An 11,610-nucleotide genomic window follows, 5' to 3' on the forward strand; every position below is an offset into this window, starting at 1 on the left:
CCGCGCGTCTCAGCAACTGAGGACCGCGCGCTGTCATTTTTGTTTTGTTTTATACAGGATTGCTGTACGTTAGCACGCACTTTCCTGTCCATTCAGTTAGGCCTCATTTGGTATTATGCAGTGGCCAGTAGAATGTGGTGATCACTCACTGTGTGTGAATTGTCTGAAGTAGGGTCGAATTTTTCCCGAGACCGAGTTAGTCTGGAGCCTTCTGGAATAAAAGTCGGTTTTCCTACTATTATTATTTTTCTCAAAATACTCCAAACCGACTCATCATTCCGGCAAACCGCGTCAGCCAGGTAAGTTTCTTAGAGGACTCTTTCGATATATTGCAAGCAAAAATGAAATGGTGCTAGACGGGTTCTCAAGCACTTACCGAAACTTAGTTTTCACTTTAAGCCTTTTTTTTCCACCCAGTTGATTATGATCCCTCTCCCAAGCTGCCCTGGCAATATCATATATACTCTGTTGTACAGAGGTACAGATTTTGACACATCCTCCTGCAAAATATTATCATATCATCAGAAACAACAATGGGAGTCATCAGTGCGGACCCCGATATCATCACTAATGTCAGTGGTAATGGTAGTATGATTACTCCCTGTGTGCATGATATTTCATGTGCTGCACTATGCATGTGTGTGGAATATTCGTGCCTCATCCATTTGTGCAGATGCCATAAATGTTAGCCTGTTCCAGTCAGTCCACAGAGCGTGCGATAATGAGGCACAAACGACAATTTTATTCAGAATCACGTTTGAGCAGTTTGTGCCCTTGAGACTGACGAAATTTCGCGATACTTTGCGAGAGTTTTTGCAGAGGTCGCAATAACAGCTTTCATAGCTTTCGCAGTGCATTGTTTGACCCAGGATGGTTGAGTAGGTTATAGAGCTGATTATGCTCATCAATTTGATACCTAATTTCCCTATTTTTGATCTCAATATAGTAGTCCATTTTAGCATCAAAGTAAACGATTATTTTGCCAGTGTTCAAGAAGCTTTTAGATCATAGTTTGATGTTTTGCTAGTTCCTGACTGGTATTGAAAATAGATCTCCGTAATTTCTTCGATTTCACAATCGTGAAACTTGAGCGAGTATGATCAATTAAAAAACGAAGAGGGGCACCATTTTTAAGGTTGTGAATTTTGCTGTTGAAAACAAGGCAAATTATGTTTTCTTACCGTAAGTGGGGTAGTGAATGAACACACGTGGAGTGTGTTGTTGATACCCAGACAATGGTCGTGGACAATGACCAGGATTGGAATGCCTCATGAGGAATTCCACTATCGCAGCTAATCTTTGTTCATGCTGAAATGTGGTGTGTGCAAGCACATGGAAACATGTGCTTACTTCTTTCATGTGCATGCATTTCACCCTGTGTCAAGAATTCAGACTAGCAGTGCTCAGGGCAATCCACATGAATAATTGATAAAGCATTCATGTGCCTTGCAGCAGAGCCAGGTGGTAGCCAGGGGGGCGTTTCATCAATGAGTTCGTCAGAGTTTTCACCGACAAATTTGCTATCAGCCAATCAGACGCAAGGATTTACACTGACAACTGTTAAAAGCTAATGAAATCCTTGGTCTGATTGGCTGATAGCAAATTTGTCGGTGAAAACTCCGACGAACTCGTTGATGAAACGCCCCCCTGGTCCATTGTTCAGGGTCATTGTAAGTGCGCACTCACATACACATCATTGGTTTCTGTGTAAAGTTCAAGTTTTGTATAGAGGGTGAAAATTCGATCACAATCTGGAACCTAACATTTAAAAAAATCATGGATTTCATGAAACTAATATAGGCTTTCATTTTCAAATTACCTCCAACTCAATTTTACACTATTCAGCTATTACTCATATCAATGACACTTCTATCTGATACATAGTTTTTGAACTCACAGCATTGAGTCAGCAGCCAATGGATACTACGCGATGCGACACGCCGCGTCTTGCGACAGATTTCGACCAATCACAGACCCAGAATTCCGGTGCGAACGCGAGGATGATCTTTTTAAACTCGACGCTAGACATGTCTCTGAATTTTGCTAGTTCCTGACCCATATTGAAATGAAGATGAGAAAACTTGCCCTTATTGTGATACTATATACTTTAGCGGACATAGTCTTCACCATATTTTAGAGGGGCATGAAAGATTTCAGGTTAGTTTTTTGGCGTCAAACGTGAAGGAATATTTTTTAATACAATACCAAATTCGAGAGAGATTTTGATATTCTATATTCTTCTTTTCCGTTTTATTTTGATCATGAGCATATTTGCTAATGTTTTCTCTTTCAGTCAATATTAAAAGTGTCGAAAACTGACAAGAAATACTCGTTCTACACGGATTTATTCATGACCATGTATCTGCTCATTACGTATGCAAGCACCGCTCAGCCGTGCATACGACTTGAATAAATACATGCGTTTTCGCTCACGCTGCGGACTGACTGGTTCGTATGTGCTCCCACATCACATTTGTTTGTAATTTTATTTGGATGGCTATACCCTTAACCCGTTAACGACGGACTGATTTTGCTACAACACGCATTTCCCATAGAATCCTGCCCGAGTATACTTGGGACTCATTCTTAACGGGTTAAAGTTTTACCGATCTGTCTGTAATATTTGTAAAATGTAACCACATAGAATAACTCCCAATGTGAGAGTATTGGTTTCCTTTACCCCGTTCCATACTGAATTCTGAAATGCCCCAGGTTTTCGTACAAAACAGGTTAACATCCAATTGGGTAATGATGTGCTTTTAATCGTGTAATCATTGGCACTAAACCTTGAGGAAATTCCACTTGAACAGGGATGAGTAATCGTACCTGTGGCACATGTATGCCAATAATTGCACCATTAGACAGTCAATTAACGTTAGCCTGAACACGTAAATGAAAATCAAATCGACAAGTCAGTCTGAAGTGTGTCTAGACGAGGCAAGGCTTAAGCAGGATTACCTGACAGGGACTCGACTTTATGTGTGCATGTCAAGTACCGGTACGCAGTTTGGATCCCATCAATCCATGGGGGGGGGGGGGGGGGGGGGGGGGGGGGGGGGGGGGGGGGGAGAGATCCTCAGTTTGAACACTTCCAAGAAGCCTTTGGGTGAATCCTCCCATCAATTTGAGGGAGGATCCCAGAAATAAAGAGAAATTTTCTACCTCAAGAGCAGGGCTGACGTCACGGAAGCTGTAGAATCGTGACTGACTGACTGACTCGAGCAAATGAATTGATGGCACTAGACAGGTGCTGTCTAGTCCTTCTGCTGGGGTAGGGAGGGTGGGGGGGGGGGGGATGGGAGTCTGGAGCCAGGTGAAGAAGAAGTATAGCAGCAGCATGGCTTACTTCTTGTCTGGCTAATCACCTTTCATAAATTCATAGAGGGTGAACTGTAGACTCTCTAGCAGAAAACCTGCCATGGCAGGAAAAAGAAGAAGAAGGTGAAGCTTTGGTTGATAGGGGATATAATAACAACAACAACAACAAAAATGTTTTATTCTTTACCACCTTTTCCATTCACATTGTGTTACTTTATTACATCATGTACAGATCTCATTGATATACTCTCTTATTCTAACTGTTTCACATACACGTGAACTGCAAATAATAATAAAAAAACAATGATGAAAAACAATAGGGAGAGGAGGGTGAAGGGGGTAGAAGAATGTTAAATATGCCAGTATGAAACAAGTAGATTGCACCCTGGATGGTGTAGTTTGTATCTCTCTTGTACTTGTAGTTCTCTGTGCAAGAGCATCTGATGAGATTAGAACAGTCTCTGAAAATGCATCAGGATTGCAATAGGAAGAGGCTGATTATTAAACCTACAATGTATTTTAAACTGTAAGGAACTGTAGAATTCTTTGATAACAAAAATAGAGTTCGACTACAGAAGTCCATCTTTAACAAAATATCAGAGACATTGGTAGCTTTTATGACCAAGTAGTTCAGATTAAAGAGAAATAAACAAGCAAACTGAAGACATTGTTTAATACAAGATACTGTACAAGCTGAAATTTTCACAGTGGTTTTATTTTCGCAAATTTCGCGGATCGCCTTTGAATTCCAAAAATAACAAAGCTCAAATAAGCAAGTTCGGTTAGACCCTCGCAACCGCGAAATTCACAACATGCAAAAATATCTGTACTTGAAAATTACAGCTCATACAGTACTATTTTTTTTTTTGTGATTTCTCATAATTTAGTACTAATACAGTGACAGTGTCACAGAATTATAACATGTGGGGATGTAAATGCCAGTGAGGGTAAGACTGGAAGATATGTGCCCTTTTTGATTGGCAGTATAGAGTTTAAGTCAGGATACTCTTCAGGACTAAAGATAGCCACCAGTGGACTCATCTCTGCATTACGTGCGTGGCACCCACTGATCCTGTGGTTACATCCCCAACAATTTATTTTTAAGACAGGGATTCAACGGCTTGGTATGCCTTCAAAACCACACCTGTTACACAAGGCTCCTGTCCGCGATCTACTGTACTTGACAGTCTGTTCAGGGAGGTGTGTACTCACACCTCCCTGGTCTGTTCAAGTGCAATGTGCCTCTGCTGTTTGAGATAACAATGACCTTGTTTTGTAACCTTTTCCCAACTCTGGATTAGAAGACTACAGTACTTGATGTCACTGCAGAAACATGATATAAAGAAAATGTAACTAAAATTCCACAAAATGTAATTTTTAATGAAAAGTACACATTGTTATGACTGGTTACTAACATAATGCTAAGGGTGATGTAATTTCCCCTGCATTCTCAGAGAAGTACACCCATTGCTCTTTTCATTATTTTTAGAAAAATGACATGTTTTGGAAAGTTTTGCCTTATTATGTTCTTTATATTGTTGTTCAGTTGTGACATCACAGACTGTTGTAGTCTTCTCACCCAGCATTAGCAATACCAATACCATAAAAAATTATAACTTTTCAGCAGATTTCAGACTTTCACTGATGTGTTCTACTAATATTGCTACATTCACTCAAACCACGTGTTCTGTACATTTGTGGAAACGTTTCCTTTTATATGAGAAGGTCTTGTGTCTCTGTGGATATAGGATAATGGATTGTCAATCTGAAGGCCCTGGTTCAAGTCCCCAGGCAGTGGAAGATGTGCCTTGTCTTTTAGGCACATTATTCCTAGTCCTTCAGAAGGGACTGAAAAACCATCAGTTCTGTGGTTGCTTCCTTAACCCCTTGAGGACGAATCGCTTGTATACTCGGGCAAGTGTCTATGGGAAATGAGTGCTGTGGCACAATCAGTCCGTCCTCAATGGGTTAAAAGCATTCATTGCAGCCATATCAAATCAATCATCATTCAATACAAAATGCCTGTGATCACCCTTAACTGTCCACAATCTCCGATGTGTTTGTATGTATGTGTGTGTGTGTGGGGGGGGGGGGGGGTAAAGGGGGTGTATGTTGTTTTTATGAAGAGGGGGTTGGGTGCAGAGAGTGAAAAATATTAATATATAAGTTTTCTTTACGTGGATCACAATTGTTGTCCCTTTATATAAGTATGTCTTGATACTCAAATACAACCAATTTGTCTAAACCTGTCCATAAATAGGTGCATTCACATTTGAAGTATACTTTTGTTGGTGCCATTCTCTTTGGCAAAATACAGTGAAACCTGTCAATAGTGACCACCCAAGAGAGACAAAAAGAGTGGCCATTAATGAACAGGTGGCACCCATAGACCAGTTCTTCAACATTTGATCTGTATCACACGTATAGGTGTACATATTATGTATTGTTACATCTATTAGTACATGTTTGGTACATCTTTTACTTTTACAAACTTTTACTGTCCTGTTTTAACAATTTTTTCCCTTGCTTCCATTCATACCAAGTAATTTTCAGAGGGGACTTCCCTTTTCAGTTTCCATGCATTAGTTGTGGCTGCATCATGTAATCCGATCCTCAGACCAGCTTCCTGGTTGTCAGGACTAACCATTGTGATTGTGATGAAGGTACTGAATAATTCATTGGGAAATATGCGTAAATAAATGATATATAATATACTGTATATTTCTTGAGAAAAGCACATTGCCAATCAGTTATTGCAACAACAGCTTCATTTAGTGGTTACAGTTGTGATTTAGAACCGCAGCAGATGGGTGAGAAACAATTGTCATTACTTTGAACCAATGTCACATGAGCCAGTATATTGACAAGTCATCAATTTTGTAAATATGTGATATCAGTCTACACTTACCTACAAAATTCACAGAAATACATGGCGTAAATAGTATGCTGCAATATTTGAAGAACAAAAGTTACGAATTTAAAGCTTGAAACTTGATTATGTGTGAAAAGCAGTCTCCCTATCTGTACCCGAAGCGGATACATTGTATGTACAAATTGAAAAAGAGAGGATTTATGGGTGACGGGAATACCAATGCACAAAAATGGCAACTATTCAACATCACTTCCAACTTAAATGACATCCTGAACAGCAAGAGGGGGTAGAACACTGTGCTCTTTTGTCATAAATGTCAAAGTTTGAAGGGAAATTCCACATTGAACACAGATTGTGGTACATCTTGTGCAGTATATTGTGTGGATGTGGATCTTCAAATGTGTGTGATTCAACAGGTTTTTAAGTGCAAAGATACAGGGCCGCTGTGAATTATAATATTTTATTTCTACTTGTAGCCACCTGTGAGCATCTCACTTCAATGTTGAACTAGACAAAGAGCCGACAGAGATGTCTGTATACTTTCACAAATATTCTCACTAATGCTGACGGTCAATAATCTTGAGAGGCTGCACTGGCATGTGGGAAAATATTGTAGATTTCACAGCCATTGACATATCCCAATCCATCTAAGAATTGTAATTTTGTAAGTGCTGGAGGTCATGTTTCTAATGTTGAAGACAACAATTGCCAAAGGGACAGGAAACACACAGGGAACTGCAAAAATTACTTTTCCTTACAAAAGTAGTTTGGCAGCTGTGAGACATTTTTGTCAGGCTGCGATTTTTTAGAGCACGAACGTCTGTAATCATAGCTAAATGTCAATATATGTACATGAGGGCCACGTCAGTACAACTGTATGCCTGCTGCTCGACATATATAGCTTGCCTCCTCTCTGTGCGCTTGCTTGTTGTCTCCCAGACGAGTGCTGGAAAGAGAGATAGCGTGTCTGAATTTTGAAGACGGAATGAAGGAGGAGAGAGAGAGGGGAGAGATTGAAGGACTGGGTCATGAAAACAGACAGGAAAAGGGAAGTATGACAGAGCAGAGAGCTCAGTGCCTTGGCATGGCACTCCGAGGGCAAGGTTAACGTCCACATCAATAAGCGTTTAATCAAACCCTGCCCCGGACTGCTCCTCCTTATTGACCTGATTCAGTCCCTTCAGTGACCTCTCTCTTCTCTAGTGACTGCTGACCAATGCTCTCAGAATATTATGCTGGTCAGACTCTCTTCTTCAAGTAAAAATGGGTGAGGAGAACAACTGTGACATACGTATTGCAGAAAGCACTACGAATCATGGTATGAAAAGTCAAGCACCCGTAAAACATCATACAGACGTCTTTGAGCGCATGCAAAGTTTTGTGTTCTCCATATGATATTTTGTGATGGAGTGTTGGCTATGCAAATCACTGGCATGCCTGTAGGGAGTGGTATTTTCCTGATATTGTATCAACCAGTGATGTCCTGTTATTCATGGTTCAAAAAGAGAAAATTAAGTTTTCTTTAGGCGATTCCAAATGGAAGACTCTTTCAACGACTGCACGATTTCCCGGAGGTTGAGAAAGCTTTTGCAAATGTCAGCAATTTTTATGTCTGTAGTCTTCTGAATGTAGATACCATTCAAAAACCTCCTTGTGTTCCTCAATTGTCAAGGACAGATATTCATTGATGATGGTGGGGCCTCAAGGCATGATAGTGCATACTCAAACAAAGCCTGATTCGGGTCTGCAGAAAGGAGGACAATGTTGACTTTTCTCCGGAACTAGAAGTGCGCAGAGTGGCTGCGAAAAATATGATGTGATGACCTGTTTACAGATCGTATCAGGGCATGTCAAATTGAAGTGACAAAGATTTATCCCGTTGTGACTGTGTACAAGTGTAGGTGGATGCCATTTCTGCCAAGTGCTGCTTTATATGTTATGTGTGCAATTCATTACAACTTTGTGCAATATAATGTTGGACTTGGTTGACAGTTGTTTGTATGAAAGCAATTTCAACTCTTTGCCAGTGCAGCTAGTCCATACATCTACAGGGACTTGAAACCCATTCTTTGAACATTTATACTGACTGAATATTGGAGGGTAAAATCCAAATCGTGCAGGGAATCAATTCTTATTATGAAGTATGATTATGTATCTCATTCTAGTACCATCACTACATTTTACACTTTCTGTGTGATATGTATGCATGTTTGGTTGGATATCAAAATTGTGCTATGAAGAGTGTGATGTACGTTTTAAGGTGAACGGCCATTACTTTTGAGGTGCAACTTCAGCATACTATGTGATATTTCATGTATGTGCTGATCTGTTGAAGTAGAGCTGATGCTAAATACCAGAAATATGTTGGTGTGGAATAACTGTGATACTTGTAAGAGGATCCGAACTTACAATTTTTTGTTTCCCTTTTATCCCATTTGTTTCTCTTTCCTAGATGGTCTACTTGAAGTGATGTCTACCAGTTCCTAGTCTTGTGTGATGTAAAGAGCAAGGTCTGCAGCAAAATGATGCTCTGTGGGATGTCGAAGAAGACCCTAGCGGTTGTCCTCTGCATATCGTCCATCAGTGTCATGCTCATCCTGAACTCCCAGCTCAAGTCCACCCCCCGCAGCACTCGCTATGATTCCCGCCACGCCCTGAGTGTGCCGCTGACCATCGACCTCTCCAAGAATGTCACGTACCTCCGGCTCCCCGATGCCAACAACGAGATCCACCGATACAAGCTTGAACGTATAGATGACAACTTGGATGAAACAGAAGAGGGTGGGTGGAGGCAGAGACAGCTATGGCGGGACCAGCATCAGCAGGAGCAAAAATCAAGAGACAGAACTGTCACAGATGATGCAGAGGAGGATGAGTTTGGAGACCGCATTGATGGGCCAGTGTTGTCCGAGGACAAGGTTTTCTGGCCTCATCCAGAGAATGTGACTGCCAAAGCAGCATTGATTGGTCAGCCCAGTCTAACATACAGGCATGATATACAGCCGCCGTCACCAAACATTACCAAAGATGTTGAAACGGTCAAGGAGGAAATAAGCTACCTCTTACGTGTTTCTGATCCAAGGTATCCAAGGATGATTGGCAAGGTGCTCTCCAGACTCCCTAAGGATGTTGAGAGGGACATGCAAATGGCCATAAGGACTGTAGAATCGCATGCCAGCACCAGCTTTCAGCAGTTGCCAACTTCCAAACAGTGGCAAGTCATCCTGAAAGTGTTCAAAAGGAAGGGTTACACCCAGCGATACCCCGATGTAATCAACATTGGCGTGAAGAAGAGCGGGACCAATGCTCTGGGATTCTTCCTTCCAGAACATCCCCAAATTGTTCATTCCATTGGAAACGAGGTCCACTTCTTTGATTGGATGTACAGTAAGGGTGTGGATTACTATCTGTCCAGAATGGGCTTTGCTAAGGCCAACCAGCTGATCTTTGAGAAAACGCCGCGTTACTTTGTCACTGCAGAAGTACCCAGTCGCATCAAGCACGATTTGCCAACAAACCCCAAGTTCATCCTGATGGTTAGAGACCCATTATCGCGGCTCATTTCAGATTTCAGGCACGAGTCGGAGCTGAAGTTGAGAAAGGAATTCAAGAAGGATCGCTTAAAGTACTCGCTGAGAACAGGCTTGTTTGAGGGGCAGCGCCTCAAGAAGGAGATCCTGGACAGCCAGGGCCAAGTTAACGCGTCCAACGAGCTGGTGGACACCAGTGTGTACGTCAAACACTACAAGAACTGGCTTGCAGTCTATCCTCCGGAGCAGATCCTGATCATTGACCAGGACAAGATGGAGAAGGACGTCTACACAGAGATGAAGCGGGTGGAGAAGTTCTTGGGCCTGCAGCCGTACTTCAGACCCACCATGTTTTACAACGATGACAGGGTCCACGGCATCTGCCTGCGCCAAGCTCGGCACTCGCCGCGGAACTGTCCAGCCAAGAGCACGCCGAGCGTCTTGCCAAAAGCTGAGCTCGATCCGGAGACGTTGGAAAAGCTGCATAATTTCTACCGACCTCTAAACAGAGAATTTGCCAGGTTGACGGGCATGGACTTCTCCTGGGTGGATTAGCTTTCAGACTTTGTTTATTTTGCTAGATTAATTTATACCAATAAACTAGAACTGTCTTGTAACATCACCATCAACTTTTATGGTTGTACTTCAATATCAAAGATGTGTGATGGCAAGAGAAAAGAATTTGTATGTGTGCTTGTATTGCAGATTCCCTTTGAAAGAGAGTCATTCTTCTGAATTTTGTTTGAATTTTCAAGAGGGTTCAGTGGGTTTCAGTTTAAAGAGAGTTATTTGTGTGCTTAAGTACCACCTATTCCATCCATTCAATGGAGTACATACAATTGAAGGGACAGTCATTGTCATTATGCAAGTACCAATTTGAGGCAGTGTTGTTGAGTCTACTCGTGCAATACATCTTGTCATTTATATACCAAAATTCTACATTGTCCACTTTAGAGATGTGGAGAAAATTCTTAACATTGCTGAGTGCATATCCATTTCTGAATACATATCAATTTCCAGGAAATAAAAACAGAGTATTACATGTAAAAGTAGTTTAAAGCTACTGTAAGTAGTGAGATTTATCCGTAGGATTGATCTATTTTCATGTCATCAAAGAGATGACATCAAGTAGTAAAGAAAGATTTTCATTCTTCATGATATTTCACTAGCAGTGCATCTTGCTGTACAGAACTTGAGATTTAATACCGATCCGCTGTGCATGTGGGTGATGAATGTAGTGACATAGGTAGTTTAGATGTGTACCTTGATGTCATTTTTGCTCGTGTGATGCTCTCATACTATGAAGTTCTTGGTCTTGAGGTAGGCACAACCAAAGTCTGAACTGGTCATCCCAGGCCTATAGATGTCTATCTGCATTCCTCACAATCCTACTTGTGTATCTTTCCGAGTCACACCTCACTACTACAAATAAGTTTGCCAGTCACACGATGTGCTTATCGCAATCCTGTGCTGATAGATCCCACTGCTATGGCAACAGCCCCCCCCCCCCCCCCCCACACACACACACACACAAACATAGCTAGGGTCTATCAGTGAGATGAGATCATGTGCAGCAGAACTGGGTGCATCTCATGGTGTAGCCTCAGAGATGCCCCCTTTTAGATCAAGCAATTCTAAGCCTCAGTGATACCCCATTCATACTGAGCAATCTTATGATGGTTTGCTTCAGTGCACACATCATTATTCGTTAGTCCGAAATCTGTCTCCACTTGACTCTTCAAGAGTTGCCAGTGAGGTGCCAGTGATGTTTTTTTCAAAGTTGAAATTACATTAGCTGAAGGTATTTGGATGCAGACCACACCAGGATTCAAATTGAGATCATAAGAAGTCAATTTTTTTTTTTCAATTCTCATTTTGTACCACCTCCTG

General features: G+C 41.5%; 1 protein-coding gene across 1 annotated transcript in view; it reads left to right on the forward strand.

Annotated features, from left to right (window-relative positions):
* The window catches only part of LOC139735438 (bifunctional heparan sulfate N-deacetylase/N-sulfotransferase 4-like), a 42,818-nt gene extending 31,790 nt beyond the window's left edge, over positions 1–11,028 (forward strand). The window contains exon 2 of the mRNA XM_071646192.1: positions 8,643–11,028. Coding sequence (XP_071502293.1) covers positions 8,713–10,275 — 1,563 coding nt within the window. The 5' untranslated portion in view covers positions 8,643–8,712 and the 3' untranslated portion in view covers positions 10,276–11,028. The remainder of the gene's footprint in view (positions 1–8,642) is intronic.
* Positions 11,029–11,610: the final 582 nt, after the last annotated feature.

The sequence above is a fragment of the Diadema antillarum genome, unplaced genomic scaffold, assembly GCF_040938485.1.
Source record: "Diadema antillarum isolate AM-2024a unplaced genomic scaffold, OU_Dant_1.0 seq00000578_RagTag, whole genome shotgun sequence".
NCBI classification, from domain to species: domain Eukaryota; kingdom Metazoa; phylum Echinodermata; class Echinoidea; order Diadematoida; family Diadematidae; genus Diadema; species Diadema antillarum.